The 21,077-nt window shown below is 46.2% G+C and overlaps 1 protein-coding gene across 2 annotated transcripts in view; it reads right to left on the bottom strand.

Moving 5' to 3' along the window:
* The window catches only part of LOC143924950 (rho GDP-dissociation inhibitor 2-like), a 130,770-nt gene that overhangs the window by 38,107 nt on the left and 71,586 nt on the right, over positions 1–21,077 (bottom strand). For both annotated transcript variants that reach the window (XM_077449490.1, XM_077449489.1), the window contains exon 2: positions 20,818–20,994. In XM_077449490.1, the coding sequence (XP_077305616.1) occupies positions 20,818–20,989 (172 nt within the window). In that variant the 5' untranslated portion in view covers positions 20,990–20,994. The remainder of the gene's footprint in view (positions 1–20,817; positions 20,995–21,077) is intronic.

Here is a 21,077-nt window from a genome sequence, read left to right as displayed (position 1 = left end):
AGACTGGGGACATGGTACAGGAGATGGTCAGAGACTGGGGACATGGTACAGGAGATGGTCAGAGACTGGGGACATGGTACAGGAGATGGTCAGAGACTGGGGACATGGTACAGGAGATGGTCAGAGACTGGGGACATGGTCAGAGACTGGGGACATGGTACAGGAGATGGTCAGAGACTGGGGACATGGTACAGGAGATGGTCAGAGACTGGGGACATGGTACAGGAGATGGTCAGAGACTGGGGACATGGTACAGGAGATGGTCAGAGACTGGGGACATGGTGCAGGAGATGGTCAGAGACTGGGGACATGGTGCAGGAGATGGTCAGAGACTGGGGACATGGTGCAGGAGATGGTCAGAGACTGGGGACATGGTGCAGGAGATGGTCAGAGACTGGGGACATGGTGCAGGAGATGGTCAGAGACTGGGGACATGGTACAGGAGATGGTCAGAGACTGGGGACATGGTACAGGAGATGGTCAGAGACTGGGGACATGGTACAGGAGATGGTCAGAGACTGGGGACATGGTACAGGAGATGGTCAGAGACTGGGGACATGGTACAGGAGATGGTCAGAGACTGGGGACATGGTACAGGAGATGGTCAGAGACTGGGGACATGGTACAGGAGATGGTCAGAGACTGGGGACATGGTACAGGAGATGGTCAGAGACTGGGGACATGGTACAGGAGATGGTCAGAGACTGGGGACGTGGTACAGGAGATGGTCAGAGACTGGGGACGTGGTACAGGAGATGGTCAGAGACTGGGGACGTGGTACAGGAGATGGTCAGAGACTGGGGACGTGGTACAGGAGATGGTCAGAGACTGGGGACGTGGTACAGGAGATGGTCAGAGACTGGGGACGTGGTACAGGAGATGGTCAGAGACTGGGGATGTGGTACAGGAGATGGTCAGAGACTGCGGACGTGGTACAGGAGAGGGTCAGAGACTGGGGACGTGGTACAGGAGATGGTCAGAGACTGCGGACGTGGTACAGGAGAGGGTCAGAGACTGGGGACGTGGTACAGGAGATGATCAGAAACTGCAGACGTGGTACAGGAGATGGTCAGAGACTGCGGACGTGGTACAGGAGATGATCAGAGACTGCGGACGTGGTACAGGAGATGGTCAGAGACTGCGGACGTGGTACAGGAGAGGGTCAGAAATTGCACACGATACATGACACATGATACAATTGATACAATGCAGCCAGTGTGTGTCTCCCCTCATAGCAGTCAGTGTGTGTCTCCCCTCATAGCAGCCAGTGTGTGTGTGTCCCCTCATAGCAGCCAGTGTGTGTGTGTCCCCTCATAGCAGCCAGTGTGTGTGTGTCCCCTCATAGCAGCCAGTGTGTGCGTGTCCCCTCATAGCAGCCAGTGTGTGTGTGTGTGTGTCCCCTCATAGCAGCCAGTGTGTGTGTGTCCCCTCATAGCAGCCAGTGTGTGTGTGTCCCCTCATAGCAGCCAGTGTGTGTGTCTCCCCTCATAGCAGCCAGTGTGTGTGTGTCCCCTCATAGCAGCCAGTGTGTGTGTGTGTGTGTGTCCCCTCATAGCAGCCAGTGTGTGTGTGTGTGTGTGTCCCCTCATAGCAGCCAGTGTGTGTGTGTGTCCCCTCATAGCAGCCAGTGTGTGTGTGTGTCCCCTCATAGCAGCCAGTGTGTGTGTCTCCCCTCATAGCAGCCAGTGTGTGTGTGTCCCCTCATAGCAGCCAGTGTGTGTGTGTCCCCTCATAGCAGCCAGTGTGTGTGTGTGTGTGTCCCCTCATAGCAGCCAGTGTGTGTGTGTCCCCTCATAGCAGCCAGTGTGTGTGTGTCCCCTCATAGCAGCCAGTGTGTGTGTGTCCCCTCATAGCAGCCAGTGTGTGTGTGTCCCCTCATAGCAGCCAGTGTGTGTGTGTCCCCTCATAGCAGCCAGTGTGTGTGTGTCCCCTCATAGCAGCCAGTGTGTGTGTGTCCCCTCATAGCAGCCAACCTGTGAAGAGAAAACAGAAGAGAGAAGAGGAGAGTCGCCTCCGTCGCCTGTTTGATCACAGCGCCGGGAACATCACAGCTTTCAGTTCAATAGCTGTGTGTTCCCGGCCGCGCGCCGTCACGTACAGCCCCTCCCCCTTGTCAGGGCACTTTGATAGACAGATCATCCGTCCAATCCTACGGGTGATCTGTCTATCAAAGTGCCCTGACAAGGGGGAGGGGCTGTACATGATGGCGCGCGGCCGGGAACACACAGCTATTGAACTGAAAGCCGTGATGTTCCCGCGCTGTGATCAAACAGGCGGCGGAGACGGCTCGCCTGCACTATAGCTCTTCATGATGGGCGCACCAGGGGCGGGGGGCGGAGCCCCGCCCCCTACCCTGGCCCCGCCCCATTTTCGGCTCCATTATCGGCCGTTTTTCTCTTTCGGCAAATTGCCGAAAAGGGCATTTTCGGCCGATATGTTTCGGCGGCCGAAATTTCGGTGCATCCCTAGTTTATTATTATTATTTTTTTTTTTTTAATTGTCGCTCTTTTTTTGTTCATATCGCAAAAAAAACAAAACAAAAAATAAAAAAATAAAAAAAAACGCAGAGCCGATCAAATACCACTAAAAGAAAGCTCTATTTGTGGGCAAAAAAGGGGCATCACTTTTGTTTGGGTACAGCGTCGCACGACCGCGCAATTGTCAGTTAAATTGACACAGCGGCGAATCACAAAAAATGGCCCAGTCATTGAGCAGCCAAATCTTCCGGGGCTGAAGTAGTTAAACAAGTATGCAAAAAAAATAAAAGATAAACCCACAAAAAAACATCAGAGATGGAGTTAGAGGGAACATAAAAACAAAAACAATTTTTTGCTTTAAACTGAAAGTCAATTGACACAAGTTTTTTAGTTTGGATTTTTTTTTTTAAATCATGTTTTTTTTATTCCTGGTAAAAATTTGGGATTTTTCTGGAATTTTTTTTATTTCTTTTTTAATACCACTAAAGTGATCCTTTAAACAAGACCAGCATATTGGATGTACAAACATTAGCTGTTCTCCATCAGACCCGATCCACTCTCCCCATCGCCATCCCACGAGACGCACTGCGCTTAGCTCACATAACCCTGACACACCAACTCAGCCTATTACCGGCAGACAACGTTAACGGGTAATTCGATCAGGAAATAGGAGTTCCTAATGGCTTTTTGCAAGCTAAGATCATAATTTAATTTATCAGGCGCGGGCCTGGCTCCATCAATCATCCTCTATTCAGAAGCGAACGCGGACTAGCGGCCATTTTCTTAATAACTGATCCGGTTCTGGGCCTACGCCTCAGTGCCGGCTGCCATCCCATCGCGTCGCCGAGGTCTAAATGTTAATACGTCGATTATTGATATGTCTGACATACGCTTAAAATGCCAGACAGCCAACATTCGTCACATAAAACCATTTTTAAAACGAAACCGACACGGCTGACCGGATACCGCCGGAAAAGCGTTTCGTTGCCGTGACATTTTAACAGGAATATTACACAAGCGACTTCATGTTTTCGCTGAAAATTAACTGCCCCGTAAAATGTACAATCTCAGAGAAAATCTGGAGGTTTTTTTTTTGTTCCTCTTTAGAAAGTCAACTAAAATGAATACATACACCCTGTTCCAAATTATTATGCAAATTCTATTTCAGCGTCGCAAAGATTAAGACCCCTTTCACACTGCCAGCGTTTTTTAGGCGATACAGCGCTAAAAATATCGCCTGTATAGCACCTGAAAAAAGCCGCTTCGTGCACTCCAGTGTGAAAGCCCAAGGGCTTTCAAACTTTCCGCATTTTACGCACTTTTTACAATTCGGCACTGCGTCGCTTTAACTGACAATTGCACGGTCGTGCGATGCTGTACCCAAACAAAATTTGCATCTTTTTTTCCCCCACAAATAGAGCTTTCCTTTGGTGGTATTTTATCACCTCTGTGGTTTTTATTTTTTGCGCTATAAAACAAAAAAGGCGCTACAATTTTGAAAAAAAAACAATAATTTTTTACTTTTTGCTATAATAAATATCCCCAAAAATGTTTTTAAAAAACAAAATTTCTTCATCAGTTTAGGCCAATATACATCGTTCTGCATATTTTTGGTAAAAGAAAAAAAAAAATTGCAATAAGCATTATTGATTGGTTTGCGCAAAAGTTATAGCGTCTACAAACTATGGGAAAGATTTATGGCTTTTTTTAATTTTATTTTACTAGTAATGGCGGTGATCTATGATTTTTAGCGGTACTGTGACCTACAGATCGGACACTTGACCCATTTTTGGAACCATTGACAATTATACAGCGATCAGTGCTATAAATATGCACCGATTACTGTGTAAATGTCAATGGCAGGGAAGGGGTCAACACTAGGGGGTGATCAAGGGGTTAACTGCGTGTTCCCTCTCTGTGTTCTAACTGTATGGGGATAGGACCGACTAGGAGAGGAGACCGATCATTGTTCCTACTTAGTAGGAACACACGATCTGTCTCCTCTCCTCTGACAAACCAATCCCCGTACTGGCTCTCGTGCACGTGATCGCGCATGGCTGGAGGCGATCGCGACCGCCGTGCAAATCTGATCCCCCCTGAGCAGCAGGCATGCGCACCCTCTGGCGGCTCTTAAAATGGAAACCCATATACATATGGGATTTTGCCCAGGAGAGCCATTGTGCCGCACTAAATCTGCATGAGCCAGTCAGGAACCGGTTAAGATGATCTAATTTACAGACCGAAGTTCATCCCTTTGATCTAAAAACTAAAAGGTTACAATGTTCAAAGCCTTGACAGCATGGCAGTGTTAGCGGTAAAGCGCCACTAGTTTTAGCAGAGCTTTACCATCGTTTTAGAGGCGCTTAACGGCCACTAGCGGGGGTGCTTTAAATCCTTGCTAGTGGCCGAAGGGTTAAAAGGGTCCACATTAATTTCAATGGGCAGGGGCGCTTCAGGAGCGGTTTCTACAGCACCCCTAAAGCACCCCAAGGGTGCATTTAAAAAAAAAATAATAATTTTAACGTCCTGCCATGAAGCGCCTGGACAGCGCTTTGGACAGCTGTCAGCAGTGAGCAGAGAACTCTCTGCACTGAATAAAGAAAATGCAGTTTTAAAATCGGGAAGGGGGTAGGATCAAGACCTCGATTCTTTAATGATTAAATTGTGCAGCGCTAATAAGCAAAAAAACAGGAGGTCTAGGGCTAGAATTATTGTTCTCGCTCTACCGATCGCGGTGATACTTCACATGTGTGGTTTGAACACCGTTTTCACATGTGTGTGCTACTCACATATGCATTCACTTCTGCACCCGAGCTAGTCGGGACAGGGCAAGTACATTTTTTTTCTTATTTATTTAAAAATTTTAATTTTTACACTGTTGTTTTTATATATATATATATATATATATATATATATATATATATATATATATAAAAATGTGTCACTTTTATTCCTATTACAAGGAATATAAACATCCCTTGTGATAGAAAAAAAGCATGATAGGACCTATGAGATCGGGGTTCAAAAAGACTTCAGATCTCATATTTACACTAAAATGTAATAAAAATCAAATGGTCATTTAAAATGTAAAAAATAAAAAATGGCCCTTTAAGAGCTGTGGGCGGACGTGACGTTTCCGCCCTGCATTGTTGTGGAGACGCTTCTGCGTGCAAACTCAGCGGGACAGGGCACGTTTACATTTTTTTTTTTATTTATTATTAATTTTACCTTTCACTTTTTTTTTTTTTTTCTTTTTTAGTGTTCTTTTTAAAAAAAATAATAATAATTGTGTCACTTTATATAAATATCACTTGTAATAGAAAAAAAAAGCATTTTTCTTAGATATGAAATCTGGGGTCAAAAAGACCTCACATCTCATATTTACATTAAAATTCAATAAAAAATAAATAAAAAATTGTCGGAAATTGAAAAATTCTGAAATTTCGGAATTAACAAATTTGTCAAAATTCATTAAAAAAACAAATTCGGAACTAAACGAACTATACATGTCTAATGGCCTGCCCATGCCTACAGTTTGAGCCCATTAGGGGTAGACTGGTACAGGTTATCAAGCGTTAAAGATTAAAAATCTTTATGAACCAATATAACTACGTTGGTTACATATGACTAACGTCAATCTGTATTGTTAATTAAAAACTTTCAATAAAAGTTCATTGTTTGAAAAAAGGAAGAAGGAAGAAAAAAGAAAGACGGAAGAAGGAAGAAAAAAAAGAAAAGAAGGAAGAAGAAAGAAGGAAGGAAAAAAAAAAAAAAAAGAAGAAGAAAGAAGAAAGGAAGGAAGGAATAAGGAAGAAAGGAAGGAAGAAAGAAAGAAAGAAAGAACGGAAGAAAGAAAGGAAGAATACCGTAACGCAGCGGGAGATTCCCCCATCAATATTGAATGTTTTGGAACTACATTTCCCATGATGCTCTTGCACTCTGCAGTGTAGTTGAGCATCATGGGAAATGTAGTTCCAAAACATCTGGGGTGCCAAAGTTCGCCATCACTGCCCTAGAGCAATGATGGTGAACCTTGGCACCCCAGATGTTTTGGAACTACATCACTCATGATGCTCATGCATTCTGCAGTGTTAGTGGAGCATCCTGGGAAATATAGTTCCAAAACATCTGGGGTGCCAAGGTTCACCATCACTGCCCTAGAGGGTTCCATGGAATTCTGGCTGAGAATGGCTGGTTTACGAATCGGTTCCCCCCCCTGTAGAGAAGTTCAACCAAGGCTTTCAGAGACTAATTGCTTCTGTCACAACCTCCTAAATGCATCTCTTCGGTTGGAGACTGATGGATTCTTAAGTGTCGGCTCTTTTCAGGGCTGACCGCGGTCCCAGAGAGACTTCACCGTGAACTTTACTCCACGACCCATTTATCTAACTCACACCATCTCTGTTCAATTAAAAATCGTCTCTCCAGGATTCCTCTGGAAAGATCTGCGGCTAAATGTCCCCGTTTGCCTCGCGTGATCGATCATCTGTACAGCCACATCTGTGCCGCAGCACGCCACCCACAAAATACGCCGTCAACACATGTTATGGCTCACCTGGCGGCACGGAGCACAGATGGCGCGGCGCACATGGATCCGGCTGAGGGGTTTATATCTTACAGTTAAAAGACCTTCTCTGTAAATAAGAACTTGTTTATAGTTCCAAACATTACAAATCTGTTTAGACCTCTAAGGATCACCATACACATTACAACCATGACACAAAATCAGTAGGAGGACCTACCTCATCGATCAAATCAATGTGATGGTGAGATTAAATAGAACCTTTTACCACTTGAGCTCAGGGAGATTTTACACCCCCCCCCCATCACGACCCGGCCATTTTTTTTGGCTACTTTAAAGCGAAGGTCCGGCCATTTTTTTTTTTTTTAAAGTCAGCAACTAAAAACACTGCAGCTGCTGACTTTTAATAAGGGCACCTACCTGTCCAGCGAGCCCACAACGTCGGCCCCCCCGAGGAAGATCCGTCCACCAGATCGGGTGCCGGCACCGCCATCCTAACGAAGGTAAACAGGCAGTGGAACCTTGCTGCTTCACTGCCGTTTCCTACTGCGCATGCACGTGGCGCTTTGTGAATGGACGCCCGTCTACTGGAACACACGCGTCCCAGAAGACGTTGCGCCCCATCTCCCAGGAGACAACGCGAGGGAGGACAAGGACCGCAGAGTAGGAAGTGGCAGATTAGGACAATCTGCCTAGCAACAGCCATTTCTGGTAAGTAAAAAAAAATGTTCTTTTTTCAGATTTTTTTTTAAGTATTTAAAAAGGAGGGTCTTTATGTATTTTTTTTTTTTTTTTTTTTAAGCTTGGACCTCCACTTTAACTGGTAATTGCACGGTCATGCGACTCTGTACTCAAACTAAATTAAAATAATTTTTTTTCCACACAAATAGAGATTTCTTTTGGTGGTACTTGATCATCTGTTTTTTTTATTATTATTATTATTATTTTTTAGCAATACTTTTTTAGTTTTTAGTACCAATTACCGATACCTACGGAAACCCTTTTGTTTATACTTCAGCTGTCAGCAATGGTACAAAGAATTGAAAAGTTATTTACAAATGAAATAATTAATAACTTGAAAATTTTTATTAGAAATATAACAGAAATACAGCATCTTTGTACAGACCATATGAATATGAGCAATACAATATTATGCAAATTCTATGATGAAAAAAAGAACTATCGATAGTCAACATACTCCATTAGAACGTAGGAAGTGACCTCCTACTGCAAGACTTTCGTTTAAACTGATATGGGTGAGTAACCCATTGCAGAACAGTTTCCTGTATTTATCCTTTGAATCACTAATCGCTATCATTATGCTCGCCAGTGTATATTATACGGATGTTATTTTGTATTTCGCTTGTACAGTGTTTCTCTATTAGTTTACGGCACTCATGATCGAATCGTATCTTTCTGAGGCTCGGAAGTTGTTCCAGTTCTCCCATGTTTGGGCAAATTTGTGGGGGGAATCTTTTGTAATGTGGATTAATTCTTCCATTTCCGCTATTTTCTCAATGCGCTTTATCCATTCTGATAAAGATGGAGTATCTGGATTACCCCAATGTGCTGGTATGCATAATTTAGCTGCATTGAGCATATGCAGACAGAGAGATTTCTTGTAGACTTGGGCTGGTGTGTCAGAGTGGTGGAGGATGAAACGGGCAGCCGTGACTTGGGATATATTATTGTGTATTTGTGACCAAAAAGTCTGTAATGTGGGGCAAGACCACCAGACATGCAGAAACGTGCCTATTTCTGTGTTGCATCTCCAGCATTTGTCCGGTATCTCTTTGTTGTATTTGTTAATCAAATTAGGTGTTCGGTACCAACGGGATAGTGTTTTATAGTTATTTTCCTGTGTCGCGACATTAAAGTGGTTTGGTACCTAAAAATGAAACTTCATCTTATTAAAATCACCAGATTGAATACTTACCTAAATGAACCCTGAAAAAAAAAAAAATTATTCTTTACTTACCTTTTATTTCAGATGTTTCTGCTGACTTCCGGGTTGTCCTCCCATGGGAGTAGGCGTGGTTATCGTCCTCGCAATGGTCCCTGGGAAATTTCTAAGCCATTTCCCAAGAATCCATGGGGGGACAATGAAATAGCGAAATCTCGCGAGATTTCGTTAGGACGCCAGTCACGTGACGAGGGCGTGTCCGAATTTGCCATTTTTAAAGTGGGCAGGCAGCTGTATCTGCCATTACCACTATTGCACACTGAGCATGTGCTAGATGGAGCGGAGCATGCTGGGAGCCGAGCGTCATCGATACACAGGAAGTAAATGCCTGTGGGCTTCAGACGCCCACACTTAAAATGGAAAACGCCAGAGCACTTTTTTAAAAGTCATCCTGAGGAAAAGAATCGTCGCGCCGGGGGTAAAAAAAAACGCCGGACGTGGATGCTAAGCGAAGGTAGCAGTCGCCCACCTGTAACACAGGTAAGAAAAAAAAAAAAAAAAAAAAAGATCGGAATCCCGCTTTAAGGGTCCCTTTATGTGCAATTATAAATATTCTCTCCCAGTTCTCCTCAGAGAGTTCCATCTGCAAGTCTCTCTCCCAGGCCCTGCACGCTTTCCCATCTTTAGACGATATGGAGGAAAAAAAGCAATGAATAGGTACTTGAGATTAAGTGCTGTTGTGGCGAGGTCTGGGAGCAGAGACTCTCAAATGGGGTGAGGTTGCGAGCAAGGGAAGAGTCAGCATTTGTTTTCTGGAGAAAGTGCCGGATCTGAAAATATATCCAATAAGGGATGGGATCTGATTCAGGGATCTTAGGAACTTCACTGCGATCTAATATTTTACCCCTTTGGGAAAAATGGTGGGCTAGTATGTCTTTGAACATCCACATATTCCTGAGGAAGTTGTTGGCCATTCCCGGCTGAAAGGCTGGGTTGTGTCTTATAGGGGTGAGGGGCCCTGGGTTTGAGGAAAGATTACATTGTTTGTTTGTTTCTCTAAAACTGCGCAAAGTGGCGCCTATAAGTGGATGTTCCTTCAGCGTTTAAGGGATAAGGTGCGGGAATATCCAAGGGGTACTAAAGATTGAAAGCTCTGAGAAGGAGTCTTCCAGTTTCACCCATTCTTTAGTGTTGCCGTGAACCGCCCAATCCACTATTCTGCATAGGTGGCAAGCCTGTGAGTATTTTCTGAGATCCGGTCAGGGGCGTAACTATAGGGGGTGCAGCAGTCGCGACCGCAACTGGGCCCTGTGCTGCAGGGGGCCCATGCAGCCCCCTCTACATATGGCCGGCAGCAGCATAGGCAGCTAGGGGTACCAGTGCACCATGCACACGGGTGGCTGGAGGTGGAGGGTGACTAGCAGAGCTCCATGCTCGACTATCGCACTGGCTGCTCTTTAGTTGTGCATTCCCCCGCATGACCCGTGTCCTCGGCTGGCTCCTCAGAGTACCCCTCTCCTGCTCCATGCATTGCCGCTCAGTCCGATGTCTGTTCTCCCCAGCCAGAGTCCTGCCCCCCCCCCCCCCCCAGTCCGGCCCACACTGCACTGCATACTTCTCCTGGGTAAACAAACTTTAAGCACACAGATGCAGTGCAGCCCTATGAGAGCCGGCTCCCCGGAGGACACTGCAGGCTTGTCTGCCAGCCCCCCTCCTCCCCCGTCATACACAGATGATGAAAGGTCTTTCTGGGAGATATGCTGATCACCCGTCCTGCACACTGGATGGAGCCCAGGCCAACATGGATGAGTGCGTGGCCTGCAGCTTGGTCATGGTGAGTGAGAGGACCCCATCCCTCCCACACCATTACTTACCCCCTCCATCTCCCCCTGGGGACAGGGACCCCCTTCTCCCCTGGGGACAGGGACCCCTTCTCACCTGGGGGCAGTAACTTCATCTGCCCTGGAGAAAAGGACATCATCTCTTCTGGGGACGGGGACCCCATCCTGCATAGGGACAGTCCCCCCAATGGGGCACCTAAAAATTAAAAAAAAATAATTAAAAACTACTGATGCCAGTGGTGGAACTACAGGGCTCCCAAAGGTCATACCTGTGACCACGCCCTGGAGTTCCACTGCCGGACTCGGAGGGAAGGGCCCTGGCTGGGGTTCAGGGGGGCCCTTCATGGTTTCTTGCATCGGGGCCCTGAAGGTTCTAGTTACGCCACTGGATCCGGTAATCCAATGCCCCCCTTTGATTTTGGTTTGGATAGTTGGGCGTAACTTATTCTAGGGCGCTTGTGATTCCGTAGAAATTGCAGAGCCAACCTCTTCATGGTTTGGAAAAAAAAAAGAGTGTGGAAGTCTAATCGGTATTGTTTGAAGGAGATAAAGGACGCGGGGAGGACATTCATTTTTAATATGGCTGCGCGGCCAAACCATGAGAAATGCGCTGTCCCTACTGGGCAAGTCTGTTGCTATGGATTGAGCAAGTGGTGTGAAGTTTTTTGTGTAAAGGTCGGAGAGGTGTGTGGGAAGATTTATCCCCAAGTATGGTATGGTATCATGTTTCCAAATAAATGGGAAGTTATCATGACATAAGTCAATTACATCCTGCGGAAGGGATATATTAAGAGTGTGGGATTTTGAAAAATGTATTTTTAAGTTCGAGATACGGTGGAATAGGTCAAATTCTTTCAGTAGATTGGGGATTAAAATAAGGAATAGCAGGATATCGTCGCAAAGGCCGCTAACTTGTAGGTGTGACCAGCTATGGGGATTCCTTTGATGTTGTCGTTGACCCGTATGCTACGTAAGAGTGGTTCGAGTGTGAGGATGAAAAGGACAGGGGATCTGTCTCGTTTCAATCCGGACGGGGAAGGCGTCTGACAGGTGGCCGTTAACTCTTATTTTTGCTGACAGAGAAGAATAAAGAGACATAATAAAGTTTAGCATCTTGTTTGGGAAACCCAAGTGACGTAACGTCGCCTCTAGGTAGTCCCAGACCAGCCTGTCAAACGCCTTCTCCGCGTCCAGGGAGAGGAAGAAGCCTTTTATCTTATAACTTTTTTTTTCTTAAGTGTATAACCGCCTCAGCCCTGGAAGGTTTTACTCCCTTAATGACCAGGCCATTTTTTATGATACGGCTCTGCACGGTTGTGCAACGTTGTAACCAAACAAAATGTGTGTAATTTTTTTCCCCACAAATACAGCTTTCTTTTGGTGGTATTTGTTCACCTCTCACTTTTTGGGGACCAGTCACACCAATACAGTGATCAGTGCTAAAAAATGCCTGTCACTGTATAGATGAAACTGGCGGGGAAGGGTATAACATCAGGGGCGATCAAAGGGTTTAAGAGGAAGTAAACCCTTATGGGTTTACTTCTTCTTTGTCTCCCTGCAAAGGTAAAGTATACCTGACATAGGAGCCAGCGATGTCACCGCTGTCCCCTGTAGCTCGGAGCATCCATCTTCTTCTGGGTATCGCTGCTCCGGTCACTCACAGCGCCGGAGCAGCGATGACGTCACTCCCGTGCATGCGCGCGGGAGGCGCCACTAATGGCATATCGGCCATTAGCAGCGGTACACTCAGTGCGCCTGTGTGCCGCTGTCTACAGCGCATGCGCCGTAGACAGCGGTGCCTGTCTTTTTGAAAATATCTCCTAAACAATGTAGGTTTAGGAGAGATTTCTTGGACCTACAGGTAAGCCTTAATCTAGGCTTACCTGTAGGTCAAAGTTGGTTGTAAGGGTTTACAACCACTTTAACTGTGTGCATAGGGAACAATTTGTAACTGTGTGGGGCACGGCTTAAGTGGAGGAAGAGGGAGATCGGCGATCTTGATTAGCAGGAACACAAGATCTCTCTCTTCCTCTGACAGAACTGCGGTCTGCCTTGTTTTGACCTCTTGTAACTCAAAACATGCAACCTGTAGAATTTTTTAAACATCGCCTTGGAGATTTTTTTTTAAGGGTAAAAGTTTGTCACCATTCCACGAGCGGGCGCAATTTTGAAGGGTGACATGTTGGGTATCATTTTACTCGGTGTAAGATCATCTTTCACAATATGAAAAAAAAAAAAAAAAAATGGACCAACTTTACTGTTGTCTTATGGTTTTAATTCAAAAATATATTTTTTCCAAAAAAGGTGCGCTTGTAATTGCATTGCAACGGTCGCCACTTTATTCTCTAGGGTGTTAGGAAAAACCTTTTTAAACCAGTAAATACCAAATCTCAAAATGAGGTACTGTCCTTAAAGCGGGATTCCACCCTAAAGTGGAACCTCCGCTGATCGGATCCCTCCCCCCCTCCGGTGTCACAATTGACACCTTTCAGGGGGGAGGGGGGTGGAGATACCTGTCAAAGACAGGTATTTACACCCACTTCCGGGCATAGACTCCCGTGGGAGTCTACGCCATTTCCTGCCCTGCCGCGCTGTCTGCTGGGACACACACGGGTCCCAGTGACAGCGCGGAGATTTCCTATTGCGCGGCGCAACTCGCGCATGCGCAGTAGGGAACCGGGAAGTGAAGCCGATTCGCTTCACTTCCTGATTCCCTCACCTAGAATGGTGGCGGCAGCAGCCGAGGGCCGAGCGATCGATCGGCCTCGGCTGCCGGCATCGCTGGAACCCGGGACAGGTGAGTGTCCATTTATTAAAAGTCAGCAGCTGTAGTATTTATAGCTGCTGGCTTTTAATATATTTTTTTTTTGGTGGAATCCCTCTTTAAGTGGTTGATACTAGTAATGGTGGCGATCAGTAACTTATAGTGGGACTGTGATAGTGTGCCGTGCAATCTGACACTGGGGTGGAACTGACTAACTGCCCTGACATCACCAGGGATACTAATACAGTGATCAATGCTAATACTATACACGGTCAATCTACTAATGACACTGGCTGAGAAGGAATTCACATCTACGGCAATCAAGGGGTGAAAGGTGTGCCCAACAATGTTTACCGTGTGAAGATTTTACTAAGCAATGTGCGTTTAAAGTAAAAAAAACGATACATCGCTGCGGTCTGTAGAGAGCCCTGTGCCGTTTACCAACACAGGGCTCTCTTCTGTCAGTCACAATCCCGGCCATAAATCATTGGTCAGGACCCGCTGATTAGCTAGTGCTGCAGAAAATGACCACACATGCGTGCGGACCCGGTAGACTGTGCTAACGGATTCCGGAGGGCGAGCCGAACCTGCCGCAACAAAGTTATTTTTTTCAACTTTCCATCTATTAAATCTTCTGCCCTTGTGGTTTTAACTTTGGATAGTAAAACATTTTTTTTCTGCCAGTAAATGCCTTACACAGCCCACTTCCTGTTTTTTGTCTGGTCATTCGCCTAGACTTATGACATCATACACAGCTCTCTCTCTCACTCTTGTGAGTTTGTCAGTAGGGGGGGGGGGGGGGGGGGTGAGTTATAAGAGGACCAATGAGAGCTGCAGAGCTGGAGGTGTGGCTCTGTGTAAATTCAGGAAGTGAACAGGCAGCCGCTTCAGCTGCCCACAGTTAAAATGGCTGCAGCCAGACTCAAGTACAGAATCACAGTATATATAAAATAATATGCAAAGTGGTTGGAGGGAAGCTTCAGAATGGCAAAGATGTTTTATAACAAATTACGTGAGCAGACTGCAGTTCCTCTTTAAATTTAAGCTGGCGAGGATTCTAATAGGCATTTTAATTAGATCTTCAGAAAAATTCTGTCGTCTGCGACAGCTCCCCTTTAAAGCCTAAATCAAGCCAATCTTATTTTGCACATTATAGTTATACGGGATTTCTATAGCACCAACAGTTTGCACGGCACTTTACAAAATAAAGGGAAACAGTACAGTTACAAATTTAGTGAAATGGGATTGGGAGGACCCAGTTAATATAGTAGGTAGGTGAGGTTGAAAAGACACAAGTCCAACCTATGTGTGTGATTATATGTCAGTATTTCATTGTATATCCCTGTATGTTGCGGTTGTTCAGGTGTTTATCTAATAGTTTCTTGAAACTATCAATGCTCCCCGCTGAGACCACCACCTGTGGAAGGGAATTCCACATCCTTGCCGCTCTTACAGTAAAGAACCCGCTATGTAGTTTAAAGCGGGAGTCCGCCGTTTTTTTTTTTTTTTTTAAAGCCAGCAGCTACAAATACAGCAGCTGCTGACTTTTAAAATGATGACACTTACCCGCCCAGCGCGCCCGCGATGTCGGCACCCGAAGCCGATCTCTCGATCGTCTCCCGGGTGCTGCCGCCGCCATCTTGGGTATGGGAATCAGGAAGTGGAGCCTTTCGGCTTAATTTCCCGGTTCCCTACTGCGCATGCGCGAATCGCGCTGCGCAATAAGGATGGACCCGCTGCCTCTGGGATCTGTGCGTTTCCCAGCAGGCAGCGGGGGACTTTCGGAAAGGGGCGTAGATCTACGCCCCTTTCCGCAGAGAGCTATCCCGGAAGTGGGTGCAGTTACCTGGATTATCCAGGTAACTGCACCCCCCTCCCCCCTAAAAGGTGCCGATTGTGGCGCCTGAGGGGGGGAGGGTTCCAATGAGCGGAAGGTCCACTTTAGGGTGGACCTCCGCTTTAAGGTTAGATCTCTTTTCTTCTAATTTTAATGAGTGGCCATGAGTCTTGTTAATCTCCCTTCTGCAAAAAAGTTGTATCCCTATTGTGGGGTCACCAGTACGGTATTTGTATATTGAAATCATATCCCCTCTCAAGCGTCTCTTCTCCAGAGAGAATAACTTCAGTGCTTGCAACCTTTCCTCATAACTAATATCCTCCAGACCCTTTATTAGCTTTGTTGCCCTTCTTTGTACTCGCTCCATTTCCAGTACATCCTTCCTGAGGACTGGTGCCCAGAACTGGACAGCATACTCCAGGTGAGGCCGGACCAGAGTCTTGTAGAGCTGGAGAATTATCATTTTATCTCTGGAGTTGATCCCCTTTGTAATGCATGCCATTATGCCTTTGCTTTGTTAGCAGCAGATTGCATGCCATTGCCGAGCCTGTCATCTACTAGGACCCCCGGGTCCTTTTCCATCCTAGATTCCCCCAGATATTCTCCCCCTAGTGTATAGATTGCATTCATATTTTTGCAACCCAAATGCATTATTTTACATTTTTCTACATTGAACCTCATTTGCCATGTAGTTGCAAATTTGTTCAGATCTTTTTGCAAGGTTTCCACATCTTGCGGAGAAGTTATTGCCCTGCTTAGCCTAGTATCGTCCACAAATACAGAGATTGAGCTGTTTCCCCCCATCCTCCAGGTCGTTTATGAACAAATTAAATAGGATTGGTCCCAGGACAGAACCCTGGGGGACGCCACTACCCACCCCTGACCATTCCATGTACACCCCATTTATCACCACCCTCTGAACTCGCCCTTGTAGCCAGTTTTCAATCCATGTACTCACCCTATGGTCCATACCAACGGACCTTATTTTGTACAGTAAACATTTATGGGGAGCTGTGTCAAATGCTTTTGCAAAATCCAGATACACCACGTCTACCGGCCTTCCTTTATCTAGATGGCAACTCACCTCCTCATAGAAGGTTAATAGATTCGTTCTTGCCAAACCATTCTACATGAATCAATCCATGCTGATTACCGCTAATGATATTGTTCTCATTACTAAAATCTTGTATATATAGTCCCTCATCATCCCCTCCAAGTGTTTACATACTATTGATGTTAGGCTAACTGGTCTGTAATTCCCAGGGATGTATTTTTTGCAATTTTTAAATATTGGTGCTACATTGGCTTTTCTCCCATCAGCTGGAACCATTCCAGTCAGTAGACTGTCAGTAAAAAAATAGTAACTTTAATGAGAGCTTACAATCTAAAAAGGGAGGGGCAAGTGATACAAAATGATATACCTGTGGGGGGTGGGGGGGATGAGATGATGGAGAAAGTAAAAGATACATTTTTAGGTGGAGGTGGGAGAGGTCCACCCGAAGAGACAAATCTTCAGGGATCTCTAGACCGATTAAGAGATAGCAGGATAGATTGGGGAAGGGAGTTCCAGAGAAACGGAAAGGCCCTGGAGCAGTCCTAGTGAAGAACATGGCAGGAAATGATAAAGGAGCTGGAGACCAAGAGGTCCTAGGAGGAACAAAGAGGACGATTTGGGTTATATTGTGAGATGAGGTTGGTGATGTAGTCGTGGATGGCTTTGATTGTTGTTGTTAACATTAAAATATATAAATTGTTAATGGTGGGCCAGCTGAAGCCGGTGGAGGGATTGGCAGAGGAGGAGGGGGTAATTAAACCACATACACTGACCAGGTGGGTAAGGTGGATAAATCTAGTAGTAGCATCCTTAATAGACTGAAGGGGGATATAGGAGGAAGACCAACACAGAGGGGGTTGCACTAGTCGAAGGGAGAGATAACCAGGGAGTGAATCAGTCTCCTTGGATAAAGTGGAAAGCCCCTTCACTGCAAGTGTAAATGCCCTCTTTTTTGTCTAGGGCAAACTTTCTAACCAAAGAGCCAGTTTACTGTCCTTCAGATTTAAAGTGGTTGTATAGGCACAAAGTTTTTACCTTCGTGCAGTCTATGTATGAAGGTAAGAAACCTTTTGTTAGCGCACCACACATCTTTGCTGTCAGCGGGTGGAATGGTGCCCCATCAATGCTGTCAGTGGGAGGAATAGTACCCCAATCGTTGGTGTCAGTGGGAGGAATGGTGCCCCAACATTGGTATCAGTGGGAGGAATAATGGCCCATTGTTGATATCAGTGGCAGAAATGATGCTCCACTGTTGGTGTCAGCAGGCAGAACAGTGCCTTTTGTCAGAAGAAAGAATATTCCCCAAGGGCTGGATAAAGCTAAACTCAGGGCCACATCTGGGCCACAGTTTGGAGACCACTGGTCTAGGAGGTAATAAATACAATACATTATTGACCTTACCCCTGCCTCCCCTGTCCTCAGGATGTAAATAAGTGTTCCTGGTCCTGTACCGTATGCAATGATGTTGGAGAAGGATCAGCTGCATGAAGAATAAAGAGTAGAGGCTTTGGGGGCTACCGAAGGGAGAAAGCCTTTTTTAAATTATTCATCATTGCCTAGGTCAACCAGGGCTCCATGGAACCTCAATCTGTGGATGACAAACCTCCCATCTAATGATGCCTGCATAGTACCAAGGCCAACATCACTTGGCAAAGCCAGCACTATGACCCAACCTTGTTTTTTAGCTATCTGTAAGGAAAGGATTCTTATCACCACTGTAAGGGGGGCATTCTTTCTACTGACCCCCAATGTAAGAGGCATCTTCTCCACTGACTGCCAATTAAATTGTTTTGGAAAAGATTCCTAGAGACCCGAGTTACTTCAGGGGTTCCTCTGGAGTACAAAAGGCTGAAAAGAGCTACCATAGACCAAGAGAAATGGGGGTTATGGTTGCCACCAAGAAAGAAAGAAAGAAAAGGACAAGAAATTAAACTAAACTAATTTCCATTTTCACGCTACAAAATCAGGGGAAAATCGTGGGTGCGTGTTATCCCCCGCCAATTATGAGCTTCTTGGCTGCTTTCGGCAGGCGAAATGCGCTGAGAACGGCGGAAGATGCCCCGAAAGCCACCAAGAAACACAGGACATCTGTATTTCGGCGGTGCCATTTTTCAACGGCAAGCCTGCAACGACACTGACAAGGCTGCAATGCAAGGCTGCAAATGACTGACAAGGCTGCATTGATGGGCATTTAAACGCCAGTTTTTTTTCCTTAAACTTCCCTCCTAAAACTTGGGGTGCGTGTTATACTCCAGTGCGTGTTATACGCCGATAAATACGGTATATCTTATTTTATTTTCGATACAGTAAGGCAGCTTGCCTTGCTCCCATCTCGCAGACACACGCAGGAGGCTCTGGCCACGCCACTCAGCTTCTTTGCACCATGACATCTCATGACACACTCAGGCACCGCCTCCACCACATTGTGGCAGGCACTCAAATGGTCCTGTCCGAGCGCCGCAGACACATTTTTTACAGGAAATTTTTTCCTGTTACTGGCAGAAGAAAAGTGCCCATTTTTTACTTTCTGCCAGTAAAAATACTCTTGGTTGGCAACACTGCTTTACCTGTTAAAGTAGCGCAGTGCTAAATAGCAAAAAATGGCCTGGTCATGAAAAAGGGGTGAAACCTTCCAGAGCTTAAAGCGGAGCTCCACCCAAAAGAGGAAGTTCTGCTTTAAGTACTACCCCCACCACTTTTTGCATGTCCTTTTTGGGGGGGGAGGGGGAGCAGGTACCACATTCTCCTCTCCCCCTCCCTCGCTGCAGTCATCTGGGAAACGTAACAGACTCCAGATGACTGCCGGACCATTCAGGACACACAGTGCGACTCACACATGTGCAGTGCGCACCCGGCTGTGAAGCCCCAAGCTGTCACAGCTCGGTGCTCACAGTTGAAATGCCGGGGAGAGAAGAGGGAGTCGAGCGACAGGTGAGCGTGTGCTTATTAACAGTCAGCAGATACACTTTTTGTAGTTGCTGACTTTTAATGAACACAGACGACTGGAGCTCCACTTTCAGTGGTCAAATAGATTACATTTTGGTTTGAGAGATGAGCACAACTGTCTCTATGCAATTCTTTCTGATGATCCCACAGAGCTTATATATTCAAGCTGTGGGAGTGTCACTGGCCATCAAGAGCACTAATCATGGATTGCACGCAGTTTATGGGTTTTACAGAAATCTTCCTAGGTTGAATATCCTTTTTAAATTTAAGACACAATGAAGAAATAGAAAATGCCTTTCTAGCAAGAGAGTAACTCACTACACCAGACCATGTGGCCGTTATGGAGCCCAGAGGTCCAGTACTCCTTATGCCTAGGGCAGGGGTCTCCAAAATTTGTAAAATAAAGGGCCAATTTACTGTCCTTCAGACTTAAAGGGGGCCGGGATGTGGCCATTGGGAGTAGAAAGGGTCCCAACATCAGTAGGAATAAACAATACGCCATCGTTGGTGTCATTGGGAGGAAGCGCCCGCCATCGTTGGTGTCATTGGGAGGAAGCGCCCGCCATCGTTGGTGTCATTGGGAGGAAGCGCCCGCCATCGTTGGTGTCATTGGGAGGAAGCGCCCGCCATCGTTGGTGTCATTGGGAGGAAGCGCCCGCCATCGTTGGTGTCATTGGGAGGAAGCGCCCGCCATCGTTGGTGTCATTGGGAGGAAGCGCCCGCCATCGTTGGTGTCATTGGGAGGAAGCGCCCGCCATCGTTGGTGTCATTGGGAGGAAGCGCCCGCCATCGTTGGTGTCATTGGGAGGAAGCGCCCGCCATCGTTGGTGTCATTGGGAGGAAGCGCCCGCCATCGTTGGTGTCATTGGGAGGAAGCGCCCGCCATCGTTGGTGTCATTGGGAGGAAGCGCCCGCCATCGTTGATGTCATTGGGAGGAAGCGCCCGCCATCGTTGATGTCATTGGGAGGAAGCGCCCGCCATCGTTGATGTCATTGGGAGGAAGCGCCCGCCATCGTTGATGTCATTGGGAGGAAGCGCCCGCCATCGTTGATGTCATTGGGAGGAAGCGCCCGCCATCGTTGATGTCATTGGGAGGAAGCGCCCGCCATCGTTGATGTCATTGGGAGGAAGCGCGCGCCATTGATGTCAGCAGGGGGAAAAATGTCCCATTGTTGGGATCAGTGGAAGAGAAAAGTGCCCCCAGGCCCGTATAAAAGCATGCAAAGGGCTGCAGTTTGGAGACCACTGGCCTAGGGCTATCTAACTTTACGGTGGACTATGCAGGTAGCAATATCAGTTTGTGAATACAGATGGATAAGGTTATCGTATAAAAAAGCTTAGGAAACTCTAAACCTTTACTTTTTCTGTTCATTATAAAAATTGCCTTGGAGATTAAGTTTTGGGGCCCCGTAATGATTGTGTTCCAGGGCCCCAATGCAAAGTTACAACTCTGACCAGCAGGACGGACTTACCCACTGCAGTTGGCAAGTTTCCAAGCAAAGCCTGTTTGTATTTCGTCAAGCTTTCGTCATCTTTGTCCAATTCCTGGAGCTCTTGTACGGATTTCTTCTCAGGTGCCTTATAATTCCGGTCAACCTCATCCTCAGAATCATCAACAGGCTTGATTTCGCTTCTGTCCGCCATTTTGTCTGCAATGGAAGAAAAACACATTATTACTTTGAAAAGGCGATTCTTAAAATGAACAAAAAAAAGTTATGTACCCCTTTATTTG

This window comes from Lithobates pipiens, unplaced genomic scaffold, assembly GCF_037356315.1.
Source record: "Lithobates pipiens isolate NorthernLeopardFrog02 unplaced genomic scaffold, aLitPip1_a1.2 Scaffold_22, whole genome shotgun sequence".
NCBI classification, from domain to species: Eukaryota; Metazoa; Chordata; class Amphibia; order Anura; family Ranidae; genus Lithobates; species Lithobates pipiens.
Note: the sequence above shows the minus strand (reverse complement) of the source record. Positions and strands in the feature narration are given on the sequence as shown.